Source organism: Schistocerca cancellata, chromosome 2 (genome assembly GCF_023864275.1).
Source record: "Schistocerca cancellata isolate TAMUIC-IGC-003103 chromosome 2, iqSchCanc2.1, whole genome shotgun sequence".
NCBI classification, from domain to species: domain Eukaryota; kingdom Metazoa; phylum Arthropoda; class Insecta; order Orthoptera; family Acrididae; genus Schistocerca; species Schistocerca cancellata.
Window position 1 is genome coordinate 1,074,864,263 of NC_064627.1, and position 15,430 is coordinate 1,074,879,692.

General features: G+C 39.7%; 1 protein-coding gene across 1 annotated transcript in view; it reads right to left on the minus strand.

Moving 5' to 3' along the window:
• Positions 1-15,430, minus strand: part of LOC126163074 (TBC1 domain family member 16) — a 100,808-nt gene that overhangs the window by 34,660 nt on the left and 50,718 nt on the right. Inside the window, exon 8 of the mRNA XM_049919979.1 lies at positions 2,491-2,634. Coding sequence (XP_049775936.1) covers positions 2,491-2,634 — 144 coding nt within the window. The remainder of the gene's footprint in view (positions 1-2,490; positions 2,635-15,430) is intronic.

Genomic DNA, 15,430 nt, shown 5'->3' on the forward strand with positions numbered 1-15,430 from the left:
GAATCAGTGAATAAGAAGAAGGATAACAATTTTTATGTAACTGCTGAGCGATATAATATTCTGTTAAGTGAAGTGAAAAATGCAAAAAACGTCTCCAATAAAAAATCTGGTCACTACAGACGTTTGAAGCGATATGATGTTCTCAACATCGGAGGTAAAGAGAAACTCATAGCACTGGTGTCTGCTGGAAAAGATGAAATTCGTTATTATGTTTGTTTCGATGAACTGTTTAATGTACTACATAAGACCTACATTGCTATAGGCCATGCCTGCTGAACACGGGTGATTGCGGAACTGAATCATAAGTACAGGAATCTGACTTGAATAAATTGTTACTTATTTGAGATTATGTGAACCACGTCAAAAAAGCAAAAAACATTGAAAAGGGGTGTTGTAGTGAAACCTGTCACACACAGTGAAATGAATTCACAATGCTAAATTGACTTAATTGATATGCAGGCAAACACAAACAATAATTCGAAGTTCATACTTGTATACCAAGATCATTTGACAAAATTTGTTATCCTCCACACAGAAAACTTCAAAAAGGGCTGATGAAGTAGCATATCATCTTTTGGACATTTTTACCAGCTTTGGTGCCCCAAGTATCCTTGATTCTGGTAATGGTAGAGAGTTTTTAAGCAAGTCATTCAAAGTTTATGTGGGTTGTGGAGTGATATAAAGATAGTCCACAAGAAGCCAAGGCACAGTCAGTCTCAGGGATGAGTCGAAGGAGCAAATCATGATAACAAAAATGTTATCACCTTGGATATAAACAAATGAAACTTCAAAATGGTCTGAAGGGCTGAGGTTTGTGCAAGCAGTCGAAAATAGGGCTTATCATGAAGGCACCAGATGTTCACCATATGAAGCCATGTTTGGGGTTCCAATGAAATTGGTATTGCAACTTGAGTTGTTCCACGTGATTTAATAAAAAATAGAAACACTGAAGAAGAGTTAGAAACAATGTTAAACAGCACTTCCACTGACTCACAGGAAATTGAAAATTATGGCCAAGGAATTGATGCCAGTGAATCAAGTACTGGAACCAAAGGAACAGAGGTAGAAAGGGCGGCTGCAGCAGGTGAGGAAGCACCAAGGGACCCAGGATTTGACAACAGTTAACAATGAGACACCAAAACCAGCTGGTGGCTGTGACGAGACGCTGACAACTTCCAACAGTGTTAATAGCATGAAAGGGATCCGAGAAGCTGCCAAAGAAGGTCTTCAGTTGCAGGCAAAAGAAATGGAAGCAGCCTCATGTAACAAAATTCCAAAACCTTCACTTGGGCAGAATGTGAGAAGGGCAAAAATTGACACAAAATCTATAATAGCTGTAGCGATAAATATTCAGGATGACAAATTTTATCAACTTGGTACCAACGCTGCTAAACTGAAGTCATTGTACACTAGGAACCAATTTACATAGTGCAAGGAAAATTTTATCAACGTCAAAGAGGTAGCAAGAGAAGAAATTAGTCTACGGGAAGTGGTTGCCAAACAATCTTTTGTTCGAGGACAAGGGTTCAAAAAGTGCAATTGCTTAAAAAGTCTTCAACTAAAAAATGCCTGTGTAAATAGTCTTCCATACTATGAGATTCGAAACGCCACAATAGTCAGCCTTGTTGTAACAAAAATTAATGTTCACAAGGTAACATATTTAACACTTTTCACTAATATGGGATATTGCTCATTATAATCACACTGGAATTCAAGAATGTTTAAAATACATAAATTTACAATAAATACAAACTATTTCAATAAACTGCTAAGTTAATTTTTTAATGAATACGGTTTTAGCAGTTGGTATGGGTGCATCCTAAGATTTACCAACATCTCTTGGTAAAAGTTCGAAATCTATGCATATAATAAGAAATTTCAGACTTTTACCACACCATGATGGTAAGTCTTAAGTTTCACCAGTTAATTCTAGGATTTACCAATCATCTGACTTTTACAGTAACATATACAGGGTGTATCAAAAAGGCTGGCGCAAACTTACACGGCTGAAAGTACACGATAATAGAAGCACATATGTCAAGTAAACACGGGCTCTAAAACGCATACCTGTTCATCTTCAGTACTTTGGAACACAACTCTTCTAATGAACAAGTGCTCATAACTTTTATGGTATGCATTTTAGAGCTCATGTTTACTGGACATTTTTTCCTTGTTTTGGTCCACTTCCCAAAATATAGAAAGCAAAGAGGTTGCAATAAAAGAGATTTGTTTCACAATATTGGAAATCAAGAATATCTCATAGATCTTAGGTTATGCATTTTAGACCCATGTTTACTTGACATTTGTGCTTATATTATCGTGTACTTTCAGCTGTGTAAGTTTGCACCATCCTTTTTGATACATACTGTATATAAAAAATCCAGATCCATCTCATCACTTTCAGAATATTCTCAACCGTCAAGATAGTGACACATCTTACCTCAAGTGCAAATGGAAATGACACAAAAATCTATGAAAAATTACACTCACTTCATTACTTCAATGTTTGGATTGTCTTCTCCTGCAAAGTACGGATTTCCCCGATCAGTGCGGACAACATCTTTCTCCACAATACACTGTATATTCCGCCAAAAATTCTCTTTGCTTACTGGGTCCATTTCATTTCTTCTACGACTGGAATTTAAAACAAAAGTGAAGACTCCATAAAGGTTATGCAACAAAATCTACACAAAAAGTGCAGCAGTAAAAACTAGATCACACACACACACACACACACACACACACACACACACACACACACATTCAAAATGTAGTTCAATCTCTAGCAATTGCATATGTAATATCTCCCTAGTTCTTCATGAATGTCAGTGACCTTGTCATAGAAACTATCTTATGCACTCTGCCAGTACTCACATACTCCAGCCCTACTCCTCCTGAAGCATATATAATCCTGGGAAGGGTAGTCTACAAATATGATCTATAAAGTGGTCTGTGAGCTTTGTCTTGCATTTTATATTAGTATGGCCAGTAAAGTATCAGTCACAATCAATGACAAGAAGTGTTTACACTTTTGATAGGAAATACCCTGTTGCAGGGCATGGCGTAGGATGTTAGAAGAGGGATCCTGGTATGTGTTTCAATTGTAGTGACCTGTTCTGACATTTTATCCTCACATATGTAGAGTGGCACAAAAACATTACATGTAGTGGAAGTTTCAAGCTATAATGATGCAGTTGTTCTCTGGTTTACTTTCTGTTGGTTATTCCATACTTTACATTGTGCATGCATTCATATAAGTGTAGATCTAAGCTGTTATCAAGTATATGTGAGAATAAATATCTTATTTTCCCTGTTACTCTCATATTTAGTGACCCCAAGTGACTATGAAAAGTCCACACCACACTGGCTTCAGTATTTCCTGCAGTTTTGCAACACTCATGCTTGTAACTTTCGTGCCAGCCACGCCGCACACATTACCACATGAGAATGAACAACTCACCAGCCACAATTGAACTGGCAGCCAGGGGTGCAATTAACAGAGTGACAATCAAACCCTCACCATTCTGTCAACATAATCCTCTATTATGTTTTGTCCAACTAGAAAGTCAGTTCGTCCTCGCACAAATATCGGTGGATGAGACTAAGTACAGCTATGTGGTTGAAGTGCTCACTGAGGATCTACCAGCAGAAGTCCAAGATATTCCTGCCATGCCACCGGATACAGAATGGTGTGCATTGATTAAAAATACATTGATAACACACTTGTTTCAATCAGAAGGAAATGGACTAGAGAAGCTTCTGCTCACTGAGGAGTTCACAGATTGCACTCTACATCTACATCTACATCTACATCTACATCCATACTCCGCAAGCCACCTGACAGTGTGTGGCGGAGGGTACCTTGAGTACCTCTATCAGTTCTCCCTTCTATTCCAGTCTCGTATGGTTCATGGAAAGAAGGATTGTCGGTATGCCTCTGTGTGGGCTCTAATCTCTCTGATTTTATCCTCATGGTCTCTTCATGAGATATACGTAGGAGGGAGCAATAAACTGCTTGACTCCTCGGTGAAGGTATGTTCTCGAAACTTCACCAAAAGCCCGTACCGAACTACTGAGCGTCTCTCCTGCAGAGTCTCCCACTGTAGTTTATCTATCATCTCCGTAACGCTTTCGTGATTACTAACCACACCGAAGCACTGACGATTGATCTCTATTCGCCACTAATGACTCCAAGATTAGAATGTTTGGTTGAGTAACATTATTCCTTAACCTCAGGCTATGCCGTGTGTTTGAATGGCAATTTACAGTGGCAGATATATCACAGCCTATTATCAGAGCAGATTTTTCGTCTTTCTACGACTTACTGCCAGATCTGCGATTTCAGCAATTAATAGATTTCACTACTAAATTGCATACACCAGGGAAAGTGTCACTCCACTAGTGGTACGCACAGTCACAGGTGAAACACTGGACGTATGGTTACAGAATGGATACCCTGAGATCACTCAGCAGTCGCCTACTCTCCCACTTGTCAAGCACACAACCGTTCACCACATTTTGACCATGCCAAGGCTGCCAACTGATGCTCGGCCCAGACTTTTGATGCCTAAAGAGCTAAAAGTGGTAAAACAGGAATTGTGGAGCATGCTATCACACTATACCTGCAGAGTTCCTAGTAGCAGCTCGGCAGCCCCGATTCACATCGTGTCTAAAATAATGGATGGCGCTGCAGTGACTAATGCCAACTCAATGCAAGGACCATCCCAGACTTGTACCTAGTCCCACACAGAGAAGACTTTTCTCCAAATGTTCATGGTAAGATGATATTTCCTATCACTGACCTAGTCCGAGCACAGTCTCAGATCCCAGTAGCTACGAAAGACATTTCCAAAACAGCACTGATGATGCCATTCAGCCCATCTGACCTCACCATGACGCCACTCAGACTGTGTAATGCAGCTCAGACCTTCCAGTGCTTTATGGATGAGGTGAAAAAAGATTTACATTTTTGCTAAGCTTACGTAGATGATATGTTGGGGATTTCTACATTGGAAGTAAAACACTTACAGCTTCTGACATATGTTCGACACTCTATGCACACAGGGACTAGTAATTAACCCTGCCAAGTGCGTTTTTTGGTGAGAATGAGGTGCTCTTTCTATGATATTTGGTGAATTCACAGGGTATTTACCCACCACAAAAAAGCAGTGGCCATATGCAAATACCCCTAGCCTATCACAGTCAGAGAACTATGGGCAGTTCCTAGGAGTAGTAAATTTCTACCAACGGTTCATTCGCAAACATGCAATGATGACTGTACCATTAAACAAACCATGTAAGGGTGCACTGAAGACTAACTACACAGTGCATTGGACTAGCGAGGCAGACAACATGTTTCAGGCTGTGAAAACAGCTATACCAGAGGCCGCCCTATAAGCACACCTGGTCATGGCACACTTTCACTCATGGTTGATGTTTCATTTACTGTCATTGGTGCTGCCTTTAAGTTAAAGCTGTAAAAAGCACTGAATAAGCAGTTGTGATGACCAGCATTGTCTATGTGGAAGGGAAGTTACATATTCTAGCTGGCGCACTTCTGCATGTAGACAGTGACTGTGGTAGCAGATGATACCCCACATGTGGTAACATGACAAATGCCTTTGATTATGATGCCCTCATGCATGCACAACAACGTGATATTGAGTTGCATGATTTATTGCAACAATCCAAAGAACTGAAGTTACAGCTCATGTGATGTACCAGGAGGAGAGATACACCCATTTGAGCTACAGCAATTCAGAGCAAAAGCTACAGCATCAATGCACAATCTGGCATACCTGGGAATAAGGTGCACTGTCATGTTAGTCATACAGAACTTCTGTATGGGCAGATACGCACACAGACTGCAGAACATCTGTAGAGTGTTGCGGGCGTGCCAGAGAAATAAAATCACGCGGCATGTCAGGGCACCGTTAGGTGCATTTCTTTCACCAAACCAGCATTTTGGACATGGTGCACCAACATCGTAGGCCCACTCACAGCATTGGAATACAGTTATTGTTTCGCGGTGCTAGAAAGGTTCACCAAGTGGCCTGAGGAATTTCCAATGAAGGACTTCACGGCAGAAACTGTAGCGCAAACTTTTTTTAATGGCTGGATGGCCCAGTCTGGAGTCCTGCTGAAAATTACCTCTGGTTAAGGATTGCAATTTGAAGCCTTTTCTTCAGAGCATTGACCATGTTATTAGGTACATAGTGCATGTGTACCACAGTGTTAGTACACTGTTAACTTCAAATCATTTCTTGCACTTCGAACTTCTCCTACCATCCCTTCCAGCATTGTGTGTCTTTCTTAATCCTGTTCCTTTTTGTTGAAAATTGAGGTTCAACTGTTTCTAAATGTATGTATTTCTCAGAACTGCTCCATATCTTCCTGTTTTGATGAATGGATGCCTAGGCATTATGAAAGGAAGTTTGATGTGGAAAGGGTGGAAGGAGTCAAAGTGGAGGTAATGTCAGTTAATGGTTGGCTTGATATTGACTGAGGATTGGACATGAGATTCAATGACACACAGGTCAATTCCAAGGAAGGTGGCTCTGGATGTGACCACCTGAATCTGAGATGGGGACAGGAGTTAAGCTCCTGCAGGAAGTGAAAGAGTTGCTGTTCACTGTGAGGTCATGTCACAAAGGCCTCATTGATAAAGCTAACTACAAAGCTAAGTTGTTGCCAACCATTCTGTCTTAAAATTGCTGCTATTTGTCAGTAACGGATAAATTTATTATTATTTCTGTAAGTTAAGTGGGCAGAACAGAAAGAGAGAGAGAGAGAGAGAGAGAGAGAGAGAGAGAGAGAGAGAGAGAGAGAGAGTGTGTGTGTGTGTGTGTGTGTGTGTGTGTGTGTGTGTGTGTCCGATTAATGCTTGAACTAATTGCAAAAGCGAGCCATACAGCCATATATGATACATGTTCTGTTCCAAAAATGAGTTTCTACAACCATCAATGTCTCATATTATGCGCAGTGTACAATGAGTGATGAGACATGTGCATTTCATGCTATACCTAGATTGCATAGCTATGTGAGTAAATACAGCTGTTTACCATACAGCCATAACACTGAGTAAAGAAGAGGTGAAGAGAGGGAAGCAATGTGCAAGGGCTAGGAGGAGGGGCAGTGGTCAAGATAATGAAGATTTAAACATATTGTCCACAAAGACCCCCTACTTCTTTCTTGATGACCAAGCACAAGTAATTAGGAAAATTTTCTTCTCCACTCAGACTATGCTTCTGTTCAGGGTGTGAGTTGCTCAGATAACAACCACAGAGATACATTCTCATGAGGCAGAAAAACATATGTGTGCAGACCCTTGTAACTCATGAAACGAATCACAGTCAGGTGAACTGGGACCTAAATTATAGGGTATGTGAAATAATCACTGTTTCACAACAGATTAATCACTGGCATTTGTAGATGACATCATGTATTGTTGCACAAAATAAGTATATTACTTCACAGCAGTTGAGGGCAGTTATGATCAAATTTTCCACACAATTTGCATTAATACAGTTCAGGCACACTTTCTTCATATGACATTAGAGCTAACATGATGAGCCCATGGCATTGAGAAGTTTTATAAAGCATTATTTCTTTTACACAGGACCTAATGAGAAAATTCTTGTTTTTGATAAGAACATCATTGGTTACTTGATTAACATTTCAACTCTGGTTCAAAGTTTTTCAAAATATCTTTCATTAATGCTAGAAATTTGCTACCTGATTTTAACACAAAAATCAAGCAAAAGCACTACGTCTCTTACAACCTGGGCACTAGCATAATAACAAAGACCATAATAAAATCAAAAGAAGAGTGAATGGCAGTAACACAAATACCCAACCTATATTTAGAATCTAGTGACCTTTCAGATTTGCCACATGCTTTTCATGTAAGCTCAGTCTTACATAGCCAAGTGTCCGACAAAAAAATTGAATCAATCTCCTGTTGTTGTTGTGGTCTACAGTCCAGAGACTGGTTTGATCCAGCCTTACATGCTACTCCGTCCTGTGCAAACCTCTTCACCTCCAAGTACCTACTGCAACCTACATCCTTCTGAATCAGCTTAATGCATGCATCTCTTGGTACCCTCTATGATTTTTACCCTGTATGCTGCCCTCCAGTACTAAATTGGTGAAACCTTGATGCCTCAGAACATGTCCAACCTACTGATCCCTTCTTCTAGTCAAGTTTTGCCATAAATTCCTCTTCTCTCCAATTTTGTTCAGTATCTCCTCATTGGTTACATGATCTACTCATCTAATCTTCAGCATTCTTCTGTAGCATGACATTTCGAAAGCTTTTATTCACTTCTTGTCTAAACTATTTATTGTCCATGTTTCACTTCCACACATGGCTGCAATCCATACAAATACTTTCAGAAAAGACTTCTTGACACTTAAATCTGTACTCAATGTTAACAAATTTTTCTTCAGAAACGCTTTCCTTGCCATTGTCAGTCTACATTTTATATCCTCTCTACTTTGAACATCATCAGTTATGTTGCTCCCCAAATAGCAAAACTTATTTACTACTTTAAGTGTCTCATTTCCTAACCTAATTCCCTAAGCATCGCCTGATTTAATTCTATTACATTCCATTATCCTCAGTTTTCTTTTGTTAATGTTCATCTTATATCCTCCTTTCAAGACTCTGTCCATTATGTTTAATTGCTCTTCCAGGTCCTCTGCTGTCTCTGACAGAATTACAATGTCATCATCAGTAAACCACAAAGTTTTTATTTCCTCTCCAAGGATTTTAATTCCTACTCCAAATTTTTCTTTTGTTTCCTTTACTGCTTGCTCAATATATAGATTGAGTAACATCGGGGATAGGCTACAACCCTGTCTCACTCCATTCTCAACCACTGCTTCTCTTTCACGCCCCTCACAACCCTTGTAATTCCCATCTGGCTTCTGTACAAATTGTAAATAGCCTTTCGCTCCCTGTATTTGACTCCTGCCACTTTCTGAATTTGAAAGACAGCATTTCAGTCAACATTGTCAAAAGCTTTCTCTAAGTCTACAAATGTTAGACATGTAGGTTTTGCCTTTCCTTAAGCTGTCTTTTAAGATACTCCAACACACATAACTGCAAACTCCTGTACTCAAATAGATCACATCTTCACAAATTTAAGGGACTCTCAGTACAAAAGTGAAGTTATAGAAACAGCCCTGTCAGACCATGATGCAATAAAAATATGTCTAAATTATATCACCACAAATGAAACACACACAAAAAATATGGAAAAAAAGAAGCTTAAATGAACAAAACTGAACAGCCCTTAGGATAAAACTTGAAAAAGAAGGATGGGAAATACTGGAAGAAAATTCTCCATCAGTGGATCATAAAGTGACTCATTTTATTGACACACTTTCCTACGATCTCAATATTACATGCCCAGTAATAAAAACTAAAGCCAAAACCACAAATAAAAACAAAAAATGGATAACAAAAGGCATTTTGGTCTCTAGGAACAAGATAAAAAGAAGCACAGAATATATAAAACTAGCATTGATGAAAACTTTAAAGGGTACTACAGAAAATATAAAAGAATGTATGCTAAAGTACTGCAAGCAGCCAAACGACTAGAAGCACAAAAGTTTATAAATACTGCTGCTAATAAAAGCAAGGCTTGCTGGTCTATTATAAACACAAATTGCAGACCCTCCAATTCACAGCAACACAGCAAAATACAGTTCATGATCAGCAAAAAAATTATACCTGAACAGAATAAAATCATAAATCTCTTCAATGACTATTTTGCCACAGTAGGCCAAAAACTAAAAGAAAAAAGAAAAAACAAATAACAAAAAACACAGTAACACCCGGAAAACATTTATTAATCCCCAGGGAAAAACATTGGCACTTTTCCCAGTGACAGAAGAAAAAACATTTAAGGTAATAAAAAACCTAAAACAAACAAAGTCATGTGGAATTGACAGAATATGAAGTATATGCAGGAACTCAAGAAAGCTCTTACACATCTAATCAATTCATCATTCCTGGAAAGAACTTTTCCAAAGTGCTTAAAGACAGCACTGATAAAACCAATACATAAAAAGGGGAATGAATACAATCCAGAGAATTATAGGCCTATAGCTCTTTTACCAGTCATATCAAAAATATTTGACCAAGCTTATGCACAGAGACTCGTTGCTTTTCTTATGAAATATGAAATAATCAACAAGAATCAGTTTGGCTTCCAGAAAGATAAATGCACTATAGATGCAGCAATAGATCTCATTGAAAATGTCATAAACTTGGACTCTAAAAATAAATGTGTAGGAGTATTTATGGATCTAACAAAGGCATTCGAATGTGTAGACCACAAATCTTTAGCAGAAATATTAGGAGTATATGGCACAAGAGGAAATACAGGAGACTGGATTCTCTCATACCTGACAAACAGGAGCCAATATACTGAAATTACAAAAACTACTGGCGAAAAAATAAGATCTAAAGCAAGAATTTTACACTTCTCTGTGCCACAAGGCTCCATTCTTGGCCCAATACTCTTCATTTTGTACACAAATCACATCCCAAATATGATTAGGTATGGTAGTATAGTTACCTATGCAGATGACACAACTCTTCTGTTCATGGATAAAGACACAGAAAAGCTAGAAATAAAAGCCAATGTAGAAGTAAATAATGCCATCCAAAGATTTACTTAATTAAACCTGCACAACAATATTACTAAAACACTTTGTGTAAACTTCAGACTTTGAAACTTTCACAGTGAAGATATCAATCTATGCATTGATGAGTGCATAGCAGAGAACACCAAATATACAAAATTCCTTGGGATAATTATCGATGAAAATGTAAACTGGGATAAGCATATAGAATATTTAAGGGGGAAACTCAGCGCAAACCTATATGTGCTGCACAAACTCAGCTACCTAAAAGATACAGGCATTATGAAAACAATATACTATGCACTAATTCATACGACATTAAGTTACAGCATAACTTCGTGGGGAGGTACCTCGAAAACAAACATTAATAAAATATTTAAATTACAAAAAAGAGCCATAAGAATGGTAGCCAACCTTAAACGGAAAGATTCATGTAAACCATCATTTAAAGCTCTCAAAATACTAACATTACCCAGTATATACCTATACGAATCTCTCTGTTGTACAAAATTCAAATATTCTCCCAATACTAGAGATAACAACACACAACACAGCCATGACACAAGAAAATGGAACCTCTTCCATGAGCCTACAAACAACACCACAAAAAAAGCCATCATACACTGGACCAAAAGCCCTTGAAAAGCTCCCTTCATTCTTGAGAGAAATAAACAATAAAAATATTTTCAAAAAATGTCTCAAAAATTTTCTAATAGAAAGCTGTTATTACAGTGTAAATTAATTTATGTGCACTACAGTTCAAAACAATTGCAATACCATTATTGTATCAAAAGAAAAATTGTACAAAATCTAATTTAATATGAAACAGCCCTAGAGTAAAATTATGATAAATTATATTTTTGTTAAACAGTAGACAGTAAATGCTATGTACGTGTTGGTGCATGAAATTAAAATATATCTTGATCCATACAGTGTACTTTCTCAAAGGATACATAAATAAAGATAAGTCATAGGGTCAATACTGCCTCAAGTGTTCCAGCATTTCTACAGAATCCCAACTGAGCTTCCCCTAGGTCAGCTTCTACCAGTTTTGCCATTTGTCTGTAAAGAATTCGTGTTACTATTTTGCAGCTGTGACTTAATAAACTGATATTTCGGTAATTTTCACACCTGTCAACACCTGCTTTCTTTGGAAGTGGAATTATTATATTCTTCTTGAAGCCTGAGGGTATTTAGCTGTCTCATACATCTTGCTCACCAGATGGTAGTGTTTTGTCAGGGCTGGCTCTCACAAGGCTATCTGTAGTTCTAACAGAATGTTGTCTACTCCCGGGGCATTCTTTCGACTTAGGTCTTTCAGTGCTCTGTCAAACTCTTCACGCAGTATCATATCTCCCATTTAATCTTCATCTACATCCTCTTTAATTACCATAATATTGCCCTCAAGTACATCGCCCTCGTATAGACCCTCTATACACTGTACTCCCATATTTCTGCTTTCCCTTCTTTGCTTAGAACTGGTTTTCTATCTGAGATTTTGATATTCATGCAAGTGGTTCTCTTTTCTCCTAAGCTCTCTCTAATTTTCCTATAGGCAGTGTCTATCTTACTCCTAGTTATATATGCCTCTACATCCTTACATTTGTCCTTTAGCCATCCCTGCTTAGCCATTTTGCACTTCCCGCCGATTTCATTTTTGAGATGTTTGTATTCCTTTTTGCCTGCTTCATTTACTGCATTTTTATGTTTTCTCCTTTCATCAATTAAATTCAATATCTCTTCTGTTACCCAAGGATTTCTACTAGCCCTTGTCTTTTTAACGACTCGATCCTCTGTTGCCTTCACTATTTCATCTCTCAAAGCTACCCATTATTCTTCCACTGAATTTCTTTTCCCCATTCTTGTCAACTGTTCCCTAATGCTCTTTCTGTAACTCTACATAACCGTTGGTTCTTTCAGTTTACACTGGTCCCATCTCCTTACATTCCCAACTTTTTGCAGTTTCATCAGTTTTGTGGTCAGAGTCCACATCTTCCCCTGGAAATGCCTTACAATTTAAAACCTGGTTACTAAATCTGTGTCTTACCATTATATAATCTATTTGAAACCTTCCACTGTCTCCAGGCCTCTTCCATGTATACAATCTTCTTTCATGATTCTTAAACCAAATGTTAGCTATGATTAAATTATGCTCTGCGCAATACTCTACCAGGCGGCTTCCTCTTTCATTCCTTACCTCCATTCCATATTCACCTACTACTTTTCCTTCTCTTCCTTTTCCTAATACCGAATTCCAGTCCCCCATGATTATTAAATTTTTGTGTCCTTTCACTATCCGAATAATTTCTTTTATCTCACCAGTGCTCCCTGCCGCCATTGGATAAGCAGCTGCAGCAGCAAGTCGTATACTCTTAGCTCACTTATTTGTTACATAGTTTAATTCTTCATTCCTCTGCGTGTTTCTGGTACTTGCATTGTTTAATTCATCAATTCAATTGTATTATAGTATTTGAGAGTGTAGCATCACGTTTTAGTACCTGAATAGTGTAAAATCGCGTAGTCTCCTTTCGCCGCCGAGCAGTGTGTCTGCAGTGTGCAAGTAGCAGCATTACTGCATCTATTAGGCAATCTTGTATTTTAATAACCGTTTAAATTTTGTGTCAAATTGTTTGTGCTCTCTGTAGATTAGTTCAGACATTCTTTGCGCAACAGTTTTTAGCATGGATAGAGACTGCAACTGCTGTGTTCGGATGCAGGCTGAGTTGGCATCCCTTCACTCCCAGCTTCAGGCAGTGTTGGCTTCGGTCACACAGCTTGAGGCTGTTGCCAATGGGCATCACTGTGGGGGTCCGGATGGGGGTTTGTCAGGGACGGCCAGCTCGTCCCACACATCCCCCGATCGGACTATGACTGTGGCTGCCCGGGATACTGCCCACATTGAGGCTGATCCCTCACATGTAGTAGAGTGGGAGGTCGTCTCGAGGTGTGGCAGGGGGCGAAAGACATTCCGGAGGGCTGAACGGAAAGCCTCTCCAGTTTGTCTGATGAAACGGTTTCAGGCTCTATCTCAGGCTGATACTGATCTTCGGCCGGACATGGCTGCATGTCCTGTTCCAGAGGTTGCCCCTCAGTCTGCAAGATCCGGGCGGTCGCAGAGGGTGGGCTTACTGGTAGTTGGGAGCTCCAACGTCAGGCGCGTAATGGGGCCCCTTAGGGATATGGCAGCAAGAGAGGGGAAGAAAACCAATGTGCACTCCGTGTGCATACCGGGGGAGTCATTCCAGATGTGGAAAGGGTCCTTCCGGATGCCATGAAGGGTACAGGGTGCACCCATCTGCAGGTCGGCACCAATGATGTGTGTCGCTATGGATCGGAGGAAATCCTCTCTGGCTTCCGGCAGCTATCTGATTTGGTGAAGACTGCCAGTCTCACTAGTGGGATGAAAGCAGAGCTCACCATCTGCAGCATCGTCGACAGGACTGACTGCGGACCTTTGGTACAGAGCCGAGTGGAGGGTCTGAATCAGAGGCTGAGACGGTTCTGCGACCGTGTGGGCTGCAGATTCCCCGACTTGCGCCATAGGGTGGTGGGGTTTTGGGTTCTGCTGGATAGGTCAGGAGTCCACTACACGCAGCAAGCGGCTACACGGGTAGCAGGGGTTGTGTGGCGTGGACTGGGCAGTTTTTTAGGTTAGATGGCCTCGGGCAAGTACAGAAAGGGCAACAGCCTCAAAGGGTGCAGGGCAAAGTCAGGACATGCAAGGACCAAGCAGCAATCGATATTGTAATTGCAAACTGTCGAAGTTGCATTGGTAAAGTGCCGGAACTTCAAGCGCTGATAGAAAGCACTGAAGCTGAAATCGTTATAGGTACAGAAAGCTAGCTGAAGCCAGAGATAAATTCTGCCGAAATTTTTACAAAGGCACAGACGGTGTTTAGAATGGATAGATTGCAAGCAACCGGTGGTGGCGTGTTTGTCGCTGTTAGTAGTAGTTTATCCTGTAGTAAAATAGAAGTGGATAGTTCCTGTGAATTATTATGGATGGAGGTTACACTCAACAACCGAGCTAGGTTAATAGTTGGCTCCTTTTACCGACCTCCCAACTCAGCAGCATTAGTGGCAGAACAACTGAGAGAAAATTTGGAATACATTTCACATAAATTTTCTCAGCATGTTATAGTCTTAGGTGGAGATTTCAATTTACCAGATATAGACTGGGACACTCAGATGTTTAGGACGGGTGGTAGGGACAGAGCATCGAGTGATATTATACTGAGTGCACTATCCGAAAATTACCTCGAGCAATTAAACAGAGAACTGACTCGTGGAGATAACATCTTGGACCTACTGATAACAAACAGACCCGAAATTTTCGACTCTGTAAGTGTAGAAAAGGGAATCAGTGATCATAAGGCCGTTGCAGCATCCCTGAATATGGAAGTTAATAGGAATATAAAAAAAAGGGAGGAAGGTTTATCTGTTTATCAAGAGTAATAGAAGGCAGATTTCAGACTACCTAACAGGTCAAAACGAAAATTTCTGTTCCGACACTGACAATGTTGAGTGTTAATGGAAAAAGTTCAAGGCAATCGTAAAATGTGTTTTAGACAGGTATGTGCCGAGTAAAACTGTGAGGGACGGGAAAAACCCACCGTGGTTCAACAACAAAGTTAGGAAACTACTGCGAAAGCAAAGAGAGCTTCACTCCAAGTTTAAACGCAGCCAAAACCTCTCAGACAAACAGAAGCTAAACGATGTCAAAGTTAGCGTAAGGAGGGCTATGATTGAAGCGTTCAGTGAATTCGAAAGTAAAATT